This window comes from Ambystoma mexicanum, chromosome 8 (assembly GCF_040938575.1).
Source record: "Ambystoma mexicanum isolate Mex_15411 chromosome 8, UKY_AmexF1_1, whole genome shotgun sequence".
Taxonomy (NCBI): Eukaryota; Metazoa; Chordata; class Amphibia; order Caudata; family Ambystomatidae; genus Ambystoma; species Ambystoma mexicanum.
In genome coordinates, this window is record NC_090929.1 from 740,941,244 (window position 1) to 740,964,717 (window position 23,474).

Below are 23,474 nucleotides of genomic sequence, written 5' to 3' on the forward strand. Positions count from 1 at the left end.
TGTTCCCTCTAAGCTGTGCAAATGTGCGCTTGCCCAACTTCTGTCTGGGTGCCGCTCAGAAGAATTTCAGCAGCGCACACAGACAATTCCCACCTATTCAAAAAGATGTAATGATGGACAAGGCACAGCAGGTACCTAATATTTGCTTTCTCTCAAAATGAAGCTAAATTATATGAACTAGTATTGCTATTCTGGTCTAGCTTATTTGCATTGCCCTACTATGCAAGCTTGACCACAAAAGCCCCCAAACCCTAACAGTAGAACACATACACAATAGATTAAAAACTAATATTAAAAAGTTACTGCATGAACAGAAGACATAATTAAGAGATGTCTACCCTCCCTACTCATGAATCCTATACTTGACTCTACCACACTTATACCTTATGACTCGAACCTCCCCAGCGGCCTCATTAAGATATTGGCAGACAAGCTTGACTCTGCCTTCCTTGGCTCTGCAAAAGGTTACCAGACTTGTACCTACATCCACTTGTTTTATGTTTCTAATATGAATGACATTTAAGCACAAGAATTTCTGTTACTCATGGGGCCCGCGGCAAAAGCGTCACCCAAACTATGGAGCCCAACTGTCAGCTCAAATATCATATTCTGAGTGCAAGTAACCAGGCTCTTGAATGTGTAACATCATCCCATGATTCCTATTCTTTGTACAAATGTCACAAATGCACTTTGAAGAGGCCCCCTTTGCAAGTTAATACATTCTAAAACTCAAATATTAATTTGCCCTCTAAGGATTTTGAGTAGGCAAATGTCATGTCTACATTATAAGTGGAGAGCTTGCAATATCATTTAACTGGCCTGCAAGGGATAATGGGTACGAACTATGCCTGCCATTATTTGCATATAGTATTAGGGAAACAGATATTCAGATTACTTCTCACACAATCTGCCACCTTTCCATGTTTTCAAAGTTCCATGGGGGTAGGTTCCTATATGTTCATGGTTTCCCGTTTATGTTGGGCACATTATCCTGTTTTTAGGGAGTAACAATGGATCGTGCATATGCCTCTCAGTTGTAAGGCTGATGTTTAGCAAATGTCACAACTCACAGGACTATGTAATGTGGATAGCAAGCAGAGGCCCAGGAATTCTGATCATCATATTCTGTGGTGAAGTTATTCAGTTATCATCCTTACACACATTTTGAGGCATGTTTTCCTTGCCCTTGAATTACTTTATTAAAGTGGCACATGAATTCCTATCTGCATGTTTTCTGACACATTCCTTGTAATTGCCATCATTTCATTTGCAAACATTTTATCCTGTCTGAATTTTTTGACCGCCACATCAGTGATAAGTGATATTTGCTTTTTTGTAATAAACATGAGTATTTTTTTTAATGGTTTTACACACTTTTTGCGTTGTCTCTAAGCAGTGTCGACAAATGAATAACCACAACTAAACCTATTGTTTATCCCGACCGTACAAAGCTTTTTTGTGCATACACATTTTATTCTCTGCACATGAGTAGTTTTGGTAAGGAACGACGGCATATCTTGAAGTCTTGGAATGGTTGATGAGCTCTCCTTATAAACACATAAAATATTTGTTTTTTAAAGCCTATATGTTTGGAAAAAGTGTTTCAAGATGCACCTTTTACACTGACTTGTAAAGAATTGGAGTGGTTGGGAAGGAGATATTCCGTTCCAAACCCTTTGGAGATAGTAGCTCACCAACAAAGCATGCTCACAAAGTAGCTTACCTCGTAATTTTGTTGCGCACATGGAAAATAAGTTGCGCACAAAAGCTAAGCATTGCCACACTTGGGGAAAAATAATTAGAGGGAAAATCGGCCAGCAGGCGTTTCTGCACCTCCCACCATCATGGAGGGGCGTATGCTCGCTGACCACGTTGCACCTGGTCCCTGAAGCACGCCTAATTATGAGACCTCGGAGCTTGGTTACCTCCACGTCACCCCCAGGATATACCACCTCTGCATAGCCACTACGGCCCCCTGTTTTCCAGATCTTGCCAGAGAAAAAGAAGTACATACTTTTAAAAAGAAAGAAGAGGTCTAACTATCTGTCGAAAGACTCAGAGCAATACATGAAAAACTCTGATCAATATCTGAAAAACTCAGATCAATACCTGATACCTGATCAACATAGGCAGAACAATAAAGAAGAGACATTCTTTGCTTCTTTGTTACTACCAGGTGTACAAACAGCAGTCAACAACAAATGGCTGCAAATAGTTAGGTGGGAGCTGATACAACTGGCGAACGACACTGAACAAGGATTTAATGTAAACAAGGTTGAACTGAGAGCCATCCGGTTAATGACGTTGCAGAAACGCTATGTTCTCAATCTAATTACAGCCATTGAAGGGGGCGTTTGTAAACAAAATAGGAGTTTCTTGCTGTACTTACATACCCCTCGATGGCGTGAACAGGTCTCTCACACAGATAATAGGGGATGTGCATACCCTCAGAGAACATATGCAGACGGAAGCAGGGATTCATAAGAGTGACTGGTTCAATTACCTCTTCTCATGGGCACCGTCGTGGATGGGAGCAGTTGTGAAGATATTGGTGCCAGAGGTGGGGTTCCTGCTGTTGATATTTTGCACTTGCCAGTTGGGACTTCGATGCTGTGCTAAATCAATACCTAATAGTGCGATGATGACGGTTTCAATTGGGGTAAGCAGTGCACTTTGCGGTACAAAAGGTGGGCAGGCGCAAACAGATGACCTGAATATGCCCTGCATGGTGAGAATAGAGCAACAAATTGACCCTCGTGGGACATTTACTATGGCCCCACCAGATCCTGCAAACTATAAGGAACACTGGGGTGATTTGGAAGGAGATGGGGGTTGTATATATCTTACTTGCACCCCAGAGCAGTACGACAACGCTGGCCATAGTTTGTGCTCAGTATGTAGAGTGTGGGTGCCCAAGAAAGGAACATGGGGGTATGAGGAGTCTGATAGGATGGCAAGGAAGTTCAGTAATATAGAATTAACAAAAGGGGGAATGTTGGGGAGCAGAGGTTGAAGTCCAAGTCCCTGGTGCGATTTAGGATGAAGCGATTGTAGAAGGAGATGTTGTATGGGAGCTGGGAGAATGGAGGGGGAGGGGGACGCCCTTAGCAGCTGGAGTAAAGTGGAAATGTAGTGAATTCTGGTATTAGTATCACGTATGTGAGGAAACTCGATCTTAGAAGTTAGACGCCATCTTGAAATTGAGGCCTAGTGCCATAGTTATGCCAGTATGCTTACATCCCGTCCAGACAGTTTGACGGAAGTGCATGCATATTCTGCTCGCAGTCCTGACAACCCTGCAGATGGATACATTCTTGAACACACACAGTTGTGTCTTATCATTAGTGTGTAACCCAGAAGGAATGTGCCCTGCAAGACCAAGAGAGGGCCGGATTGGGTTTTTTGTAGAACTTTGCCACGAGCAGGGGTTAGGGCTCTAGGCCTTCACCAAGCCCAGATCTCTAAGCTACAGCAGCCCATGACCCCCAAATCCCAGACACCCAAATATGAGTGCACTGACCAGCCCAAGACCCCTGGCCATTAACCTGTAAAGTGGCCGATCAAACAGGAAGACCAGAGAGCGGTAACAGGCTGCCCCCACCATCGGTTCATGTGATTTGTGCTGCAAGGTGCCAGGGGAGAGGGTAACAAATTTAAGCTGCAGGTGGGAAAGTTGTGGAGGCGTCAACGTGTCTGGGATTGGACCGGGGGTTCACGTAGTTCTGAGAAGTTATCACAACCTCCAAAGTATCTGCCTCGCTCATGTCCTTGGTACCAGGTGCACTGTAGAAGCTATGAAATAGTGAAGTGTGCAACTAAATTGCCAATTAGAGACTTTGTACCCGATTACGGAAGAAGAAGATCCCCATATGGATGAAGATGGACAGAAGATGCTGGGACCAATCGCCTGGCAACCTGTATGAAGGAGGCTATATGTGTATAGGGTCACACCAACCAGCTACCTGGATTTGTAACCTATGTGATGTACGTCCCTTATGACACTGTGCAACTTAATAACCTACTGTTTTTGCTCTTTTCACCAGAGCGCACCGTGGCAGCAGAGTTCTTTGCTGACACGTACTTGTATTTCTATTAGATTACACTTTGTCCTCCTTGCAAGAGGTGCGCTTGACCTTTTTCCCTAGTGGGTTGTATTTATTCTGGTGTGAGTGTTGAGATGTTACTCTACAATTATTGATCCTTTCAATTATCTTTACGGTCAAAGGGATTCCATATCGATAAGCCTAATCAGCAAGTGGCCAACACACAGAGATGTTGGGAGGCCCAGTCCTTGCTGGTAAGCCACACTCTGGGTAAAGTTTAATCACGCAGTACATTGGAAGTAGATATCTTAAGAAAAGTAGCAACGTATTTAGGGGCGTTTAGAGGGATATGTATATTCAGTGAAAATAATCTTGTTTAAGAGAATGTTAAGAGTTTTAAGGTGATCATATTTAACGCAACAAAACCCCTGAAATTCAGCAATCGTATTTTGAGCATGTTCACCTTAACTATGTGCCCCATGTTGTGCAGCATATGACAACAATAATGACATTGCAGATGACATCACTGATGAAACCACTGGGGCCATCACTAAAAACATCACCCATGACATCACTGATAAGATCATTAATTACATCAAATTTGACATTACTGAATAAATAAGTTAGAATATTTTTGATACATATTTTACTTTATTACACTTAACAATAATAACATGACATGGAAGAATACACTGATACAGGAGTATGATCCCTCTACCACTCCGCCATCCGTACCCTCTGTCTTCTCTCCCCTCACAACTCTATTTCCAATTCCCTTTCTCACTTAGGTTGGCTTCCTTTCCACTCCCAGCTTAAATGTCACTTCCTTTGTCTTGTCTTTAAATCTCTTCACAACCTTGCTCCTCCTTACCTCTCCTCTCTTCTCTCATTCTACATCCCCTCTCGCTCTCTTCGTTCTGCTAATCTTTTCTTACTCTTGGTCCCCCCACCCCCTTGTGCCTCCTCTCATTTCCGCTCTTTTCAGCTCCTTGCCCCCTTACACTGGAACTCAATACCTTTTACTATCCGCTCCTCCGTCACCTATCCTCCTTCTGCTCCTCTTTGAAATCACTCCTTCTTCATTCCCCTCCCTGACTTCCTTCCCCCTCTCACCCTTCTCTCCCTCCCTCTAGTACCCTTCCCTTTGTTCTCTTTATCTTTCCCCTTCTCTTCTAAATTCTCCTTCCTCCTACTACTCACTCTACTGACTACTTTCTCTTCCTCTTCCCTCCTTCCACACCCCTTTCCTCTCCTTTCCCTTTTTCTCATGCAAATTGTTCTAAGTGCCGATTTTCTGGTTTGATTCTTTTTTACTGTTATTGCTTCTACTGTGCCATGTTTATGTGTTCTTGTTGTTAACTGTTGTGAAAATTCATCAGAGTCATAAGAAAGTACGTCTCCCTGTGCATTGTGATAATATATAGTCTTAGAATTCGAAGTTTGGTCAATATGCAAAAACAAATCAGTTACTTAATCAATCAATATTTAATTATGGACATAGGAATGGTATTACTAATATTTTTAGACATTTCTTTGGAAAATAAATTATACATTTGTATTCCAATATAACAGATTACCGTTCCAAGTACATAAATACTTACATAGAATTCTTCTTTGTAATAATGTCTGTATGTACTTACAATTTTATACCAAGCGATTACATTTAAAGAAATAAGGGCAGAATACATTGCACTGTGTAAGCATAAAATATGTACATATATTCTATGTTAAAAAACAGAGGTGTCAGATTTCAAAATGTAATTAATCAAACCAGTGACATCAGTGATATCATGCATGATAAATCTATAGACGCACTCAGTGATGACATCAGTGATATTATCTATGATGTAAAATAGTGATATGTCACCAGTGATGTTGTCAGTGATATCATCAGTGATGTCATCATTGTAGTCATATGCTGCACAACAGGGGGTGCATAGTTAAAGTGGACTAGCTTGAAATGCAATTGCTGAAATTCAGGGTTTTGTTGCATTGAATCTGATCACCTTAACACTCCCTTAACCAGGTGTTGTTGAAATATATTTTTCATGTTAAATCTGAATAACTTAACTCTCCCCTGACTAGAGTTTTTTCACTGAATTTCAAGGGTTTTGTTATAATATAGTTTATATGACATAGTGGCCACTGTACCTGTTGCAACAATAGGTTACTTTGGGGCCCACTAGCCATGGCCTTCAGCCATGGCCATTGTCCACGTCCTTCAGCCATGACCACTTTATATGTTGCACCAATAACCAGGCGTTTAGTCATGGGCTGTGGACATGGCCTTCAGCCGTGGAAATGTGCATGGTGCACCAATAGGTTTCTTTGGAGCCCACTACCATGGTCTTCGGTCGTGGACACTGTGCATGTTGCACAAATAGGTGTCTACGTGGCTCACTAGCCAAGGCCAGTGACCACGGTGACTGTATATGTTGCACCAATAGGTTTCTTTGGTGCCCACTAGCCATGGCTTTTGGCCATGAACTGTGGACACGACCTTTGGCTGTGGAATGTACATGTTGCACCAGTAGGTTTCTTTGGGGCCCTCTAGCCATGGCCTTTTGCGGAGGCCTCTGTATATGTTGAAGCAATAGGTTTCTATGGGGCCCACAAGTCAAGGCCCTTGGGCACAGAAATCCATTACACCCTGCCTAGGAGATGTGATCACTGCATATGTAAAATTACATTTTTTTCACTCTCTCCCCATGGGATTTCCCAGGTATTCCCCAGATAATGCTTGAAAATCCCCAACTCATACCTTTCCTCACAAGCACTCACCAAGTGACCCCTCCTCTTTCCATGGTTCCTCCACTCCCCTCAATTGCTTTTTCTCTCTCTGGCTGTTATCCCCTCATTGTTTGGTTCATGTAATGCATTTCTGTTCTCCAAGGTGGACTTGATTGAAATGCAAGTGCTGAATTTCAGGTGTTTTTTTTGCATTAAATCTGCTCACCTTAACTCTCTCTTTACAAATGGTTTTTCACTGAATTTCAAGGGTTTTTCTATCCTCAGGGCACACTCGCCATTGCCCTCTGCTGTGTCCACTGCACATTTTCTACCAATAGTTTTCTTTTTTGGCCGACTAGCCATGCCCTTCAGCCATGGCCAGGCCATGGCCGAACATGTTGAATAGTTTCTAGAGATCTCACCAGCTATGGTGTTCAGCCCTGGCCTCTGTGTGTGCTGCACCAATATCTTTCTTTTGGGCTCACTAGTCATGTGCACTGGCCATGTCAAACCATTACTTTGTTACCAAGCACGCATTGCCCCTTGCCCAGTAGATGTAGGCACTGCAGATTTTAAATATTCTTTATTTCTAACTTCTTATTCCCACAATAATTTCACAGTAATCATTTACAGTAACAGACATAGCAGTAGTAGAGTAGTGGTTCGCCAATTCCCACGATAATGGGAACAATTGCTCTGAATTGAAAAGTCTTCCACATCCTCACAGGCACTCAACATGCGTTCCTCTTCTTTTTTCCAGGTCCCCTCCCTCCAATCAATTGCTTGTTCCCTGCCTAATCTTCTCCCATTATCCCCTCCAATCAATTGCTTGTTCCCTGCCTAATCTTCTCCCATTATCACCTATCACTCATTGCTTCGTTTGATGCACATTTTTCTTCTTTATGCGTTTTGCAGTATTGCCGCTGTAATCTCGTGAGATTTCTGCGGTCTTCCCCTGATAAACCAAAAATGTTCTACCCGTAACTGGCTCCCCAACCCACCCCACATACCCAACTTCACATTGTGTCTTCTTTCTCACTCCCAACCTCTAGCCTGATGTGATTGCTATTGATATTGCTATTGGAATTTATATAGCGCCTACAGCCAGGCCATTAAGCGCACTCCTATGGGAACAATCAGTGTTCCCATAGGAGTGACTACATAAACAGATACATTGTATGTCTCTTTCTGAAGTCAAGAATGTTATTAGAGCCTGTAAGGTCGTGGGGGACTTAATTCCAAAGTTTGAAGGCATCCTTTTTCCTCCTCAAAATGTTGAGTTCTTTCATTTTTGGCTTCTCGCAGTAATAGCGGAGGAATCACTTGCATTGAGCAAAAAAAAGTTGTCTTTCAATTCTGAAAAGCCTCTCAACCACCTTGCTGTAAAGCACTAAGGCTGATACATATAACGTTTTTAAGGAACAGGGGGGCAGCCCCATGGCTCTGTCAAATATTTTAAAACCTACTGGATGGATTTAACCCACACCAGTCAAGAAAATTAAGTGAATGCTTTGTGCCCAAATTTGTTTCATAGTTAATCCAAATCTGACCAGCGGTTTTCACGCCATGACTGTTCAAAAATTGTACCTTTTCTCTAGGGGAAAATTAATGTGAATAGGCTGAAAACAGCGTTTTTATGTTTTCTTAACTTTTTTTTTTAACAAATTGTTCCCAAAATGTCCAGCTTGGGGGGGAGCCTTGACAAACCTTTGGTTAGAGCATTTCATCCAAATCCATCCAGTAAGTCAAAAGTTATTAGCCGCTCAAAGCCTCTCTGCTGCAAAACACCAAGACTGATATATAGCTTTTCAGGTGCAAGAGACAAACTGTTCTCTGTTGATTTTTTTTAAAACTACTGGATGGATTTACCCCAACCTAGTCAAGGAAATTAAGTCAATGCTTTGTGCCCAAAATTGTTCATATTTGGTCCAGGTCTACAAAGTGGTTTTCATGCTACGGCTGTTCAAAAACTGCACTTTTTCTCTATGAAAAAATGAATGTGAGTATGCTGAAAACAGCGTTTTTATGTTTTCTTAATAACTTTTTCATTTTCTAACAAATTGTTCCCAGAATGTACAGTTTAGTGGGGCTCTTAACAAACTTTTTGTGTGGAAAATGTCATTGAATGTCAAATGTCAATGTCAAATGTCATTGAAATCCATCCAGCAAGTCAAAGGTTATTAGCCCTGCTCAGCCTCTCTGCTGTAAAAAGCATCAAGGATGTTATAAAGGTTTTAATGAGCAGGGGAACCCCCTTCTCTGTCAGATATTTTATAACCTACTGGGTGGAGTTACCCCAAACCAGTCAAGAAATGTAAGTCCATGCTTAGTGCCTAAGTTGTTTCTTATTGGGTCCAAATCTGCCCAGTAGTTTTCGCCCTACGGCTGTATGAAAACTGCGCATTTTCTCTATGAGAAAATGAATTGGCTGTGAAACTGTGGTGTTGTTTTCTTAATAACCTTTTCATTTAAAAATGTTGGTCCTAGAATTTTCAGTTTTAGTGGGCTCTTAACAAACCTTTTGTGTTTAACATTTCAACCAAATCCATCCAGCAAGTCAACAGTTATTAGCAATAGAATTTTGTGAAAATATTGCTGCTTTTTAATTTCTGAAATTCCTCTTAGCTGCTCTGCTGAAAAGCACCATGGGAGATATAACTATATCACATCCCATTCCCTGTCAAATATGTTAACAACTACTGGATGGAATAACCCCAGACCCCTCCCAAAAATCGAGTCAAGGCTTCGTGCCCAAGTTGTTTCATACCTGGTCCAATTCTGTCCAGTGGTTTTTGCTGTGCAGAAATGTGGAGTTTTTCTCTATAAGAAAATGAATGGGAGTAGGCCGAAAAACAGTGTGTTTATGCTTTCTTAATCCCTTATTCATTTTATAACAAATATTTCCCATAATTTCCAGTTTAGGGGGAGATGGGAAGCATGTGACAATTGTTTTGTTTGCAAAATGTCAGCCAACTTCATCATGCAAGTCAAAGGTTATTAACAATCCAATTGTATGGTTTCCTATGGAACTTGACACTCACCTTAACTATAGGGTGGCAACTGCCGCACTAAAATATACATATATTTTCTAGGTTTTGCCTGCAGGAAGAACAATATATAGAAATTAATATCCCAGAACTCCCTACAATAATAGTGGGAAGGTTCTTTAAACCGATTAAGGAGGTTAAGAATAACAGTTCACAAATCCACAATGTTGGCATTATGAAATGATGATCATAAAGACTGATTTGTTGGCAATCACCAACAGTTGTTCTTTCTTTCTTTCTTTTGGGCCACTTGCAGATTAGGCTTGTCGATATGAAATATTTTTCACCATGAAGATAATTGAAAGGATCAACCATTCACCCATTATTCATAGGCTCCTGAGGAATGTTCTACAATAATTCTGGAAGAACAGAAATGACAAGTAGGTTTTTTTTCTGTATTTTGCATACGTGAATGTAAATGTCCCAATGCTGACAACGATAGTGTGTTATATGTGAGTAGTACTGAGACCTGTACACAGCCAACCCGTTGAAGCTTTTGAATAGAGGGTGATCTAGAATGCATTGAATGTTGTGTGCCAGAAGTGAATGAATGATATTTAAGTAGTTCTTTTAAATTGAGATTTATATAATTTAAATATAGAGATGAATTTAGGAATTTTTGATTAAATTTATGTTTGCACTCAATTGAGCAGTAAGCCTATTTGTGTTTATCAATAACAAAGAGAGAGGTAAAATGTGCAAGGGGGCCATTGGGATGCACACCTGTATTTGTACCACCTAATAAGGTAAAACCTGGGAGAGTGATTGTGTCCTCCTAAATAATAACCCAGGGTTCTTTTATTTTTATACTATAACTAGCAATGCCACGTCATGAAACTGCCAAATCACTAAAATCTCTTTTTCCAATCTCCTCCGCTGTACTGCCCAATGAGAAGTTTCCAAACAATATTTGGTCCAATCAGCAGATTTGTAAGCATCAAGTCACGTACTTTCCCTTGTCCAGCTCTGCAATGATTTCATATTGGGATATTTTGTGTTACTTTTGAGGGCAGATCTGTTTTTTGTCCTCCTCAGGCTGTCTTTCTACACACACGCCCACTCTCTCTTAACCCAACCCCCACTCTCTCCACCACCACCTATCCCACTCCCACTTTCTCTACCCAACACACCCATTCTTCCCCAATCTCGCTGCCTGCCACCCACCCCACCTGCACTCTCCCTACCCCCACCCACCCACCCTACCCCCTCTTTCTCTACCCCCACTCACACATTCTACCTCCACTATCTCTACCACCACCGACCTTGCCTCCACTCTCTCTACCGACGCCCAGCCACCCCACCTTCAGTCTCTATAGCCCCACGCACCCACCCTAACTTTACTCTCACGACTATCACCTACCCACCCTAACACCACTTTCTCTACCTCCTCCCACCCATCCTACGTCCATTCTCTCCAACCCCAGCCACCCACCTTAGCTCCACTCACCCACCCTATCCCTACTCTCTCTACCCCATGCAGCCACCCTACCCCCACTCTCTCTACCCAACCAACCTACCACCACTCTCTTTACCTCACCACCCAACCCTCTCTACAACCCACCCACCCCACTCCCACTCTCTACCCTCCCTCGTTCTTTCTGTCACACCCTTGTTTTTTCTCTTACCCTCCCACACTTTCTCATTCATATCTCCTCTTGCACATCATCAATGGAATGCTCTCTCAATGGCTTCCTCCCTTTCTCATTTCACTTTCTCATTCTCTTGCACACCTGCATCCCTTCTCACATCCTCCCTTTAAACGTTTTGCTCTCCTCCTTTCACCTGGTGCCTATGAATGCAAAATGCAAAGAACAGGCGTAAATGCCAAATCTATGGGCTTTGCCAGTGCTTATTTTGTTTTTTGAGGGGCTGTGGGAACTCCCACAGAGTGAAGACTTTCTGTGCTCCCTGATATGCCTCAAATGGTTGCTACTAATATGAGTAACTCCACATTGGTTTATGTGCCTGAAATTCTTGGCCCATTTTAGCAGTACATTGTGTGACTCTGTATCTTCAATAACCTAGGCTTCCTGACTCATCATGTTGTAAAGACTGGAGGGGTATCTGTACTTCTGCCAACTATATGGTTGGGGTAGGGAACAAAGAGCACCCCAGCCAAGGTTCTCTAATGGTAGCAATGGAAGAGCAACCAAAGCTGAGACTCAAGGGAGGCGATGCAGGCAGATTCTTAGGTACAGTGAATCCCCAAGACCCCACAAAGGAATGTCCACACACTATGTTATGTGCTAACACAGTCATTCTTTATAAAATACGGTTCAGGGGAATGTACACAGCAATAAATAACACACTTTGTACTCAGGCAACACTATCCTAATAATGGCAAATATTTACACCACTATGTGGTACCACAATATACATATATTTAGGTCAAAGGCACAAACTGCTGGCAGTTATTAAAAAGCACAAGAATGGCCAAACAATGTGTGACTTCATAGATATTACTGTAGATAGGCAGGTAATAATTAGAACATAGGCATGATGCCTTCTTTTGGATAAACAATGCAATACTGTGTGAGGATCCTCCACCGGGGAAATCTTTGAGGAAACGTTAAGGTGTACTTTAAGTTGTATATCACAGCCCATTCTAAATATGTTAATTAATAGTCTGATTGTTAGGACACCTACCTGGGCTACCCCCATAGGATGCTCCCGGTCCTGGCAACTGTACCCACGGATTCAGCTTGCAAGGGCAAACTTGCTTCTGACTCGTACGCGGAAGCGTATGCTTGCGCGGGCCTCACGGGTTGCCATGAGCAACGAGACAGGCTTGCGCTTCAAGCCTCGCTCTCGTCCCCGTTTGGCTACTGCGCATGCGTGGGGTGGTTTGCGCTGCAGAACTCGGCTTCATGCCGAGTGCCATAAATAGCGCCTGAGTCTGGATACAAACTGCCTCTTATGCGGTTTGTTCCTGACTCTCCGCAGCACTTGAATCTTTGATCTACTACCTGTACCTTTGTCCTTGGACTCCTTGCCTGCCCTGTTCCCTGGCTCTTCCTTCCTCCCCTTCCTGGGTCCTTCTGGTCTTCCTGGGTCCCGGTTCCTCGTTTTGTTTTCTGTTCCATCTGCCTTGGGTTCCCTCGCTTTCCCCTTGGGTTCCTGGCTCCCCTTTGGTCTGATTCCCTCCTGGGTCCTGAGTTGGTTCCTTTGCTTGTGCTCCTCGCCTGCCTTACCTGGGTGCCAGCTGTCTGGGACTTCTCCTGCATTCACTCTGAACGCCTTCCTGGATCTGCTTTGTGAAGTCCTGCCACCTGCTTACCTGGAGTACAGAGTATTTGAATTCAACCTCCTTCCATCTGCCACCTGGACTTGTCTTCACTTCTCTACCTGAAGTATCAGCTACCATCTACCTTCCCTGTCAGTGCTTGCACTGTCCTGACGTCACGTTAATCCGCAGGGAAGTGTCATCCGTGGTGTCGGAAGCGGGTCCCTGTTTATCCCTGTACCATTAGGGTTGAATTGGGATTGACTCCTTGTGTCATCCTTTCTTCACCCTGCCCACGGATCAACCAGTCCGGCTTCTCCAGTGCAAACATCTCCTGGAAACACAGGTACGCAGCTTCCATGTGACGCACACCTTAACAGATTAAGACGCCTTACCTCCAGCTCTGATTCTGAGATGGAGGAATCCCAGGAGTTAAGGAATGAAATCAGGGCTCTATGTACCGAGATGACGGCTTTGCATCAAGAAAACCTAGCTTTACATCAGTTGGTTGCTCAAGGAGCCAGAACCAGTACCTCAGCTGAGTCTGCGATGGCTCAAACCACTCCAGTAAATTTTGATGGTGATCCTCGGCGGGTGGGTGAGTTTTGTAAACATTGTAGGATTCATTTTTTGTGTCGCCGAACACATTTCAATCAGGACAAGGCCAAGATCGGATATATCCTGGGAAACCTAACTGGAAACGCTTTGGCCTGGGCTACGCCCTTGGTGGTAGCCAAGAGTCCTATTTTGGAGGATTTTGTGGCCTTTGAAAATGCTTTTTTGGAAGTGTTTCAGTCTCCCAACTTGGCTGCAATGGCTCAGAATCAGCTAATGGATCTAAGACAAGGGTCAAGTGACATCATTACATACATTAGTCGCTTCCGTCAGTTAGCTACCGACTCCCAATGGGCCAAAGTTACACAGAAGACCCTTTTTCGTCGAGGATTGAGGGAAGAATACAAGGATGAGTTGCTTCATATTCCCGAACCAGACATCTTGCAGCCCCTTCAGGAACAAGTACTACGGATTGACCATAGACTGCCAGAAAGACGAGGCGAGAGGCGTCGCATGGAGACAACAGTTCCAAAGTATTCACCAGTACCAGTCGAAGCTATTGGTTCCCCTGAACCCACTTCTGAACCAATGCAATTGGGAGCAGTCAGAGGTCCTCTAACTGATGCTGAGAGAAAACGCAGAAGAGATCTCCGATTGCGTATGTATTGTGGAACATCTGGACACTACCTTGGTACTTGCCCTCTATGACCACTTCGGAAATCGGAAAACTAAATGGCCCGTCGTGTAAAGAGAAGGCAACGACGGGCCTTTCACCTCTTCCAGTCCTTTCTGTTTCCAAGCAAGTCCTGCAACCCATGCCGCCAGTGGAACTTATGGCTTTGTGCATCAAGGTCTCATGGCCAGGGAAAGAGACTATTAAGGTCTTGGGGTTGTTGGATTGTGGCGCTTATGGTAATTATATCGATGCCGGTTTTGCCACCAAGAATGGAATGATCCTGCTGGATAAGAACTGTGCCACAATGGTGGAAGTCATTAATGGGAATCCTATGTCTGCTGGTCCTGTTAGTCAACACACTGGGACTCTAAGATTACAGATTGAGGGGCATCATGAACAGATTTCTCTGGATGTTATCAAGACACCCTCATACCCTATAATCTTGGGTTTACCTTGGTTGTCATATCACAATCCCAACATCAATTGGGTAACTCGGACTCTAGTTTTTTGTTCTGATCGTTGTGTACAAGAATGTTGTGTTACTGAGTCCTCTCTGGCGACGCTGTCTATCTCTACTCAGACTGATGGGAATGATGTTTCTCGCCTATATTCAGTCTCATCTATACCACCTGAGTATTTAGAATATCGAGAGGTCTTTTCTGAACCAAAGGATATTCCGTTACCTCCCCACAGAACCTTTGATTGCGCCATTGAATTGTTACCAGACACTGTGATACCTCATGGTATAGTGTATTCCCTAACTACACATTAGAAGGAGGTGTTACAGGAGTACCTAGAGGAATGCATCCAGAAAGGGTATATTACGCCTTCCAATTCTCAAGCGGGATTCCCATTATTCTTTGTTAAAAAGAAGGAAGGTACCTTGCGTCCATGCGTCAATTACAGACAACTGAATGACATCACAAGGAAGGACCGGTATCCGTTACCCCTGATACGGAGTATAATGGAATCATTGCATACTGCGCGAGTATTTTACAAATTTGATCTTCGAGGGGCCTATCATTTGGTGCAGATAAAACCAGGCGATGAATGGAAGACAGCATTCAAGACACCATCAGGGCACTACGAATATCGAGTCATGCCGTTCGGGTTGTGCAATGCCCCTGCAGTTTTCCAGCATCTCATGGACCATATATTTGCTGACTTGGTTGGGATATCAGTTTGGGTGTATTTGGATGACATTTTGGTCTTTTCCAGAGATCCTATGTAACACATATCTCACATGAAGGAGGTTCTCAGACGGCTAAGTCAGAACAACCTATATGCCAAATCAGAGAAATGCCTTTTCCACCAAGATCATATTGAATTCCTTGGTTATATAATCAGTGCTTCAGGTATACATATGGATCCTGCCAAGATACGCGCCATCCTGGAATGGAGAAGTCCCAGTGATCTGCGATCCCTTCAGCGATTCCTTGGATTCATCAATTTTTACAGACATTTCATTGCTTCCTTTTCTCAGTTGACAACCCCTCTGTCTAGTCTGACTAGTACCAAGAGACCCTTTATCTGGGGTTCGGAAGCTTCAGCCGCTTTTGATCAATTAAAGGAGGCCTTCAGTACTTCCCCAATTTTGCACCATCCCCAGGATGAGAGACTATTCATTGTAGAAGCGGATGCCTCAGATTTCACGGTGGGTGCTGTACTATTACAGAATGACCCAGAAGTGGGGGTGGAGTTCCCTGTGGCATACTATTCCAGGAAATTTACAGCAAGTGAACAAAATTATCCTGTCATTGAAAAGGAGCTCTTGGCCATTAAGACCGCCTTTGAAGAATGGCGGCATCTCCTTCTAGGGGGCCTGTTTCCTGTAGAAGTATGCACAGTCCATCGTAATTTGCAATTCTTGCGTTCCCTTCAGTGTCGAACATCTCGACAGGCTCGGTGGGCCTTCTTCTTTTCGCATTATGATTTCAACAACACCTATGTTCCCAACACACAGAATCTGAAAGTGGATGCATTATCTCGTTCCTTGGAGAATGATATCAAACAGGAAGTTCGGAATCAACATGTGATTGCCTCAAGACATTTCCTCCTGGCTCTCATACCCTATCTACAGAATGTAGCTCAAGCAACCGAGACAGATCCTAGTCGGACTGCTTTGGTGAGACGTCCCCAAGTAAGAGAAAACGATGGCCTGCTCTTTTTTCGAAATAGACTGTATCTTCCTACAGAAGACCTCTGCAAAATCATACTGCAGGGTTTTCATGATTCCAAGATTGGGGGTCACCATGGCATCCGGTCGACACAAGAACTCATTGCTCAACAATTTTGGTGGCAAGGATGGGCTACCCAAGTCAAGCAGTATGTTGAATGCTACACTGTCTGTGCTCAGGTCAAGACCGTTGGGACTGCTGCATCCTACAGAAGTACCACCATATCCTTGGCACACGATTGCCACAGATTTCATTGTTGACCTTCCGCCTTCTGAAAATCACACTTGTATCATGGTTATTGTAGACTGTTTCACCAAGTTGGCTCACTTCATCCCCTTTCAGAAGATCCCTACGGTGATTCAAATGTCACAAGCTTTCTTGCATAACATCTTTCGCTTACATGGGTTACCTAAAAAAATAATATCTGATTGCGGATCTCAATTTGTTTCATCTTTTTGGATTCAGCTTTGTCAACATCTAGGCATCCATCGGACAATCAGTTCTGGTCATCATCCACAAACCAATGGACAGACAGAGAGAACCAATCAGACCTTGGAGCAGTATCTGCGCTGTTTCACCAATGCTTCTCAATCTAACTGGATGTCACATCTGGATTTGGCCGAGGTGGCATATAATAATTCTGTTCACTCCGCAACTGGGCTGAGTCCCTTTTTCTGTTCCTCTGGTCTTCAACCCAAGTTGCTGCCTCTTCCTCCAATCCAACCCAGCATTGTTCCTTCGGCTGATCATCTGGTGTCCAACATCCAAGATCTTCAACATCGAGCCGCTGGCACCCTGGTCAAGGCACGTGAGAGCATGAGGACTCAGGCTGACACACATCAGAGTCTTGGTCCTCCATTTCAGGTGGGGGATTTGGTATGGTTATCATCCAAAACCTGCTTTTGAAACTAGCCCCCAGATTTCTTGGTCCTTTCCGCACAACGAAACAAGTGTCCCCAGTAGCTTTTAGGTTGGCCTTACCTGAATCTTGGCAGGTTCATCCCGTTTTTCATGTCTCTATGTTGAAGGCTTACCGTCCTGATCCCTATGGTCGCTCCTGCCCCCGACCTGCTGCCATTGAGATTGAGGGTACACCTGAGTTTGAGGTCCAGGAGATATGCGATTCCCGTTACTGTCGGGGGAGATTGAAGTTTTTGGTGGATTGGAAGGATTATCCTGCCTGTGATCACACCTGGGAGCCGGTGGGAAATGTTCATGCCTCCCGTTTAGTGCGGGAGTTTTATTCTCGACATCCTTGGAAGCCAGGTGCTCCTGGTCTTTCCAAGGGGGGTCATGGTGTTAGGACACCTACCTGTGCTACCCCCACAGGACGCTCCCGCTCCTGGGACTGTACCCACGGATTCGGCTTGCAAGGGCAGACTTGCTTCCGACTCGTACGAGGAAGCGTATGCTTGCGCAGGCATCACGGGTTGCCATGAGCCACGAGACGGGCCTGTGCTTCAAGCCTCGTTCTCGTCGCCGTTCGGCTACGGTGCATGCATGGGGTGGTTTGCGCTGCAGAACTCGGCTTCATGCCGAGTGCCATAAATAGCGCCTGAGTCTGGATACAAACTGTGTCTTAACACGGTTTGTTCCTGACTCTCCACAGTGCTTGGATCTTTGATCTACTTCCTGTACCTTTGTCCTTGGACTCCTTGTCTGCCCCATTCCCTGGCTCTTCCTTCCTCCCCTTCCTGGGTCCTTGCTGGTCTTCCCAGGTCCCGGTTCCTCATTTTGTTTTCTGTTCCTTCTCCCTTGGGTTCCCTCGCTTTCCCCTTGGGTTCCAGGCTCCCCTTTAGTCTGATTCCCTCCTGGGTCCAGAGTTGGTTCCTTTGGTTGTGCTCCTCGCCTGCCTTACCCGGGTTGCTGCTCTCTGGGACTTCTCCTGCATTCACTCTGAACGCCTTCCTGGATCTGCTTTGTGAAGTCCTGCCACCTGCTTACCTGGAGTACAGAGTATTTGAATTCAACCTCCTTCCATCTGCCACCTGGACTTGTCTTCACTTCTCTACCTGAAGTACCAGCTACCATCTACCTTCCCTGTCAGTGCTTGCACTGCCCTGACGTCACGTTAATCTGCAGGGGAAGTGTCATCCGTGGCTTCGGGAGTTGGTCCCCCTTCATCCCTGTACCATTAGGGTTGAATTGGGATTGACTCCTTGTGTCATCCTTTATTCACTCTGCCCACGATCAACCAGTCTGGCTTCTCCGGTGCAAACATCTCCTGGAAACACAGGTACGCAGCTTCCACTTGACACACACCTTAACACTGATTCTGTTTCTACAGACCCCATTACCCCCAAAGTATCTGGGAAGCCACAGGAGAACAGGATCCAAGACGAATCTGGGACCCCTGGATGAATCCTGATAGTGGAAGATGTTCTTCCTCGTCACAGTACCTTTGGTGCCCTGGCCAGCAAAGTGGTGGAGCTTCTTGGCGTTACTCAATGAGCCCCTCGAACTTGGACCCCTTTGGAAGAAGAAGTCGCTGGGAGGCCGGTGTTCAGAAGAAGAAGGCAACCAAACAGTATTGGAAATGCAGCAATGCAGGTCTTTGACTGTGGTCTCCGATGGGTTGCTGGGCTGGCTGTGGGTGTCCCATGAAGATGAAACATTCTGTGGACCTTGACAAGGCTTGTCCAAAGCAGATAAGACCCTTGTTGGCTGTCAGTGACTATCAGTGGTGACTGGTGCAATGGCAGCAGCAGGTGTCGAGTTTCAGGGTTTCCTGACTTTTGATTAGACACAACCACTGGACTGGACGTCGGATCCTCACCAAGTTTGGAGCATCAGGACATCTTCTTTGGATTTTGGTGGTAGGAAACCCAGCGGCGGACACTCATCTTCAGGCAGTGACCCTGGACCTTCTCTGCTGTGGACAAGTGGACAGATGGCATGGCAGGGATGCCCCTTGAAGGATTCCTCAATGATTTGGAACTTTCACAGCTCTAGGTGTCAAGCAGCACTATGCCAGTGTACCCTCTCTTCTGGGCGATACTCAGCAACCTGGTTTCCAGCGGTTACAAACACTCCTCCCCTGGTCAACACAGATGGACTTCTTGACTTCAAGATGTCCAGGCACTCCTCTTCTGGACCACAAAGATCCCTTCTCCGGATGGCAGGCACACAGGACTGGCTTCCAGCACACTTTGGGTGAAGAGCAGCAATTGCACAATGTCCCCTCCTAGCTACGGGATGAGGTCACCTATCCAGGTTCAATCTTTGAGTTAGCACAGCAGCTTTTGAATTGGTTGAAGATTTGCAATCGCAGACTTCTTACTCCAGCTGGACTCCAGGATGCACGCTTAAAATGACTCCGGCTTCAGGTTTCTTGTTTCAGCTTCTGACAAGGAGTTGAGTGTGAGGTCCCTCTTATACAAAACACTCCCCATTCACTCAGGCTGAGCCAGCCTCAGTCAGCCAATCACACACAAGTACATTCACGCAGGCACCACCAGCCCCAAAGTAACAAGTCCTGAAATTTTCAAAGAGGGTGGCCAGGGCATATCGGCAAAGTGACAATCGTGTGATTTCTATTGCGAGGTGCTAGGAGGGACATATTATACTTCAAAACGAGGGTGGAGATCTTGGAGCCGGATGGCGTGGAGGTAGTGAGTGAAATGTGTGTGTGAAGGTTAGGGTGAGCCAGTACTTCCTTTGTGGCCATCTTAAGGCCTGCCAAGTGCACACAATGAGTGATAAACAAGCTGTATAGTAGGAGTATGGTTTCTGACCTTCGACATAAGAAGAAGATGAGCCCTGCAGCACCCACGTGATGGAAGATAGACGGACTGGGCTGGGAGCAATAAACTGCCATCCCTTATAGATAACGGTGTTACCTGTATAGGGTCCATTCAATCAGCCGTGCAGGTTTGCACTATATGTATTGCGTCAGCTATGACAATGTTTTCCTTTATAACACTCTGCTTGTCAGTGCGACCTTAGCAGCAGAGATCCTTGCTGTTGCTCTCATCTGTGTGTGAGATTAAAACGTGTTATTCCTACAAGATAGACTTGGGCCTTTCTTCCCTAGCGGGTTGTATTCTCTCTGGTGTGAGCGTTCAGGGACTCGCCTTCACTATGCCTTAGTGGAGTAGGGAGGAAGAAAAGTACCAGTTAGACTATAAGGAAGGCTGAAATACAAGAGCAGACAGAATAGAAAGGTAAGTATCTGAACATAAACATGGAAGAAAAATAAGAAAAATAAGTAGCTGAATTACCTTTGAATGATAACCAGATCCATACCAACTTCTAATGAACTGTCAAAAGTGACCATTTTTTATCTAGAAAAAGGAAATCAGTAAATATAATGTGAGGATGACCGTATCCTCTCATAATTTTGGGAACTATTTTCTGGAAGTGTCAAGCTCACATCAAATGCACATATAACACATCAATACTACGAGGGAGCAACATGGTCAAATAAAATATTCTTTGTAGCAGGTTCTGCACCCAACATCTTTAAAGAAAACGCAATCTCTATAAATATTGACTGTAACAAACCCAAATAATTTTTGACGTTCTTCAAGCTCTTGTCGTCTGTACCGCTGAAGTATTTCAGTTTTATCATTTTGAGGTAAATTGGCTGAAGGAAAGAAATAGAACACACATTGTAAGAATGATCTGATTATATACGTATCATATAACAACACAATTTCATAGCATTTGTGGCTTCTTTATGTTATTTATTGGAATTTGAATAATGTTATTTCAGAAGAGCTAAATTATTGCATGAATGTTATTCATAACTTCAAAATGGGGATGTGTAGAAGGGATGTAATTGATTTCTTCAAAAATATTTTACCTAATAGAGATTTCACTGAATCCATTTCACTGAAAAACTAAATTTACTTTTTCAACTTTTTGTTTTATAATGCGGAGGGAGATCCCCTGCATTCCCTCTCACCCCGCTCTACCCTAACATATACCCTTAACCCAAACCCCACCTATTATGCATTACCCATATACCACTTCACCTACCATTTTTGGTGTAATTAATTCAGTGACATCTTATTAGGCAAAAGGGTATTCGGTGAAATCTACGGCAACAGTGTGGAGGGGGGGATCCTCTATAATAAGGTTTGAAATGTTAGAGACTTAGTGAGGAGAAATATCACAAGCAACTGAATTCCAGATATCAAGGGGTTCAGTGGTAATCAACTGGAATTATGGTCAGGCACTAGAAGGAGAGCAAGCGTTGGAGAACGCTGATTAAAGTGAATGGGTAGGGAGAACAATCAGTCAAGAGATCAGAGATGACCAGTTAGAGAAATGTATTCATATGAAAACAAATTTTAAAAATAGGAGATGGAGAAAGGGATGTCAGGCAAAGTTGATGGAGAGGATGTGTCTAAGGAATTTGATAGTGGATAAAGAAGACAGCAGCTACTAGGATGGAATGACATGGAAATAGTGCACTAGAATGGAAAAAAAACATTGTAGGAAAGGCAAAACAAAACATTTAAATGAGTTCATTGGCGTAAAAATTGGGACTGGACTATTTTATAAATGTTACAAAGTGTTGGAAATACAAAGTATAAGAAATTGAAAGGCGATGAGAAGAAGTGTGAAAGATGGTGCTGTTTTTAACACAGAGGAGGGGGAGAATAAAAGATGTGCAAAGATGAAAGCTAGAACAGGGTGGGGAAATGGTTGAGGGCAGAAAACAAGAAATATTTGCAGAAAGATGTAGATAAAGCAGTAGAAGAAATGCAGACTTGAATACCACAGAAACTGAGAAGCAGACACCCAGTGATTGCATAAAAGAATATGAAGAAAATATGAAAGTCATCATCACAAGGACGTCATTTCACTAAAATGCCAGGGATAGTGAAAATTACATCACACGACCTTTGGCCTCCGATGACATCACAGGAAGTGATGTCATTTGACCCACCCCTCAAAGTGATATTCCGGAAAGCGATGGAACACGACCGTTCACCCCTTGACAAAACAGGAAGTGGCATCACATAGCATTGTTCCTAAGTACACTAGGAAAAATATGGTTACGATATCACTATAATGTCATATAAATTTCATACAAGAATGGATCACCATATGCATCGTTAATATCAGTGTGTATAGGCTATTATTACCTAATTACCTTGAATGCAAGCAGATGTCCAAGGCCAAATGATAATGATGTGCTATTATACAGCACTTACGCTTAAGCGATATATATAGAACAAATATATATACAATATCACCCAATCTGTGTTGGTACTCATTTATCGACCTCAGAAGGATGAAAGGCTGAGTTGAGGTATTTAAAAAACAGACTAAATAAGTGACTCACCCCCTGAAGTGTGCCTGAAATAAATCTTTAATGAGTCTATAGCAATGATTGTATAGAATTCAAGAAAGACAAATTATTTGTTATTCCTATTCTTTCTTATGTAGGGTCACTGGCAAAAACTGTTACACTTGTGGAACCCCCTGTTTTTTTAAAGAGGCCTGAACATGAAAGCCAGCCACTCAAAAATAAAGAGCCACATGCATAGAAATCAGGGAAATCAAAAAGGCAGGGGTGGGGGTATAGGGGGTAACATAAGAAATTAAAGCAATGGATAAGGAGAAGAGGCATATTCTGAGAACTGAACCTTGGAGAACCTAAATAGGAAGCAGTAATGGGTTGGGGAGGAGCCTGACTAGGGCCCTGAGTAGATTTGTATTACAAAGGTAAGTCACTGAAGGACTGTAGTCGAAATGACCATAGGCTAGTGGACAGTGTAAATAATTAAGGCTGATCAAGACAGAACTTGATTGTTGTGCTCTTGTGCAATGTGTATGTCAAGGGCATCCTGACAGGAACATCCCTTTATCCTTGTCCATGATCTCAACATTCCTCAACAATCGTTATACAACCTACCTTAGACAACTCCGACAAGAAGCACATGACAGTCACACAATAAATCATGCCATGATACCCGTTTCAGCATCCAGTATATTCTACCATCTTCTAGCAAATGGCAGAGCCTTTCAACATACATGTACATTCAAGTCAATCTGTAGGACACACATCAC

The 23,474-nt window shown here is 43.7% G+C and overlaps 1 protein-coding gene across 2 annotated transcripts in view; it reads right to left on the minus strand.

Annotated features, from left to right (window-relative positions):
* Nucleotides 1–23,474, minus strand: part of LOC138472414 (polyunsaturated fatty acid 5-lipoxygenase-like) — a 1,363,458-nt gene that overhangs the window by 1,177,531 nt on the left and 162,453 nt on the right. For both annotated transcript variants that reach the window (XM_069610559.1, XM_069610560.1), the window contains exon 3: nt 20,955–21,036. In XM_069610559.1, the coding sequence (XP_069466660.1) occupies nt 20,955–21,036 (82 nt within the window). The remainder of the gene's footprint in view (nt 1–20,954; nt 21,037–23,474) is intronic.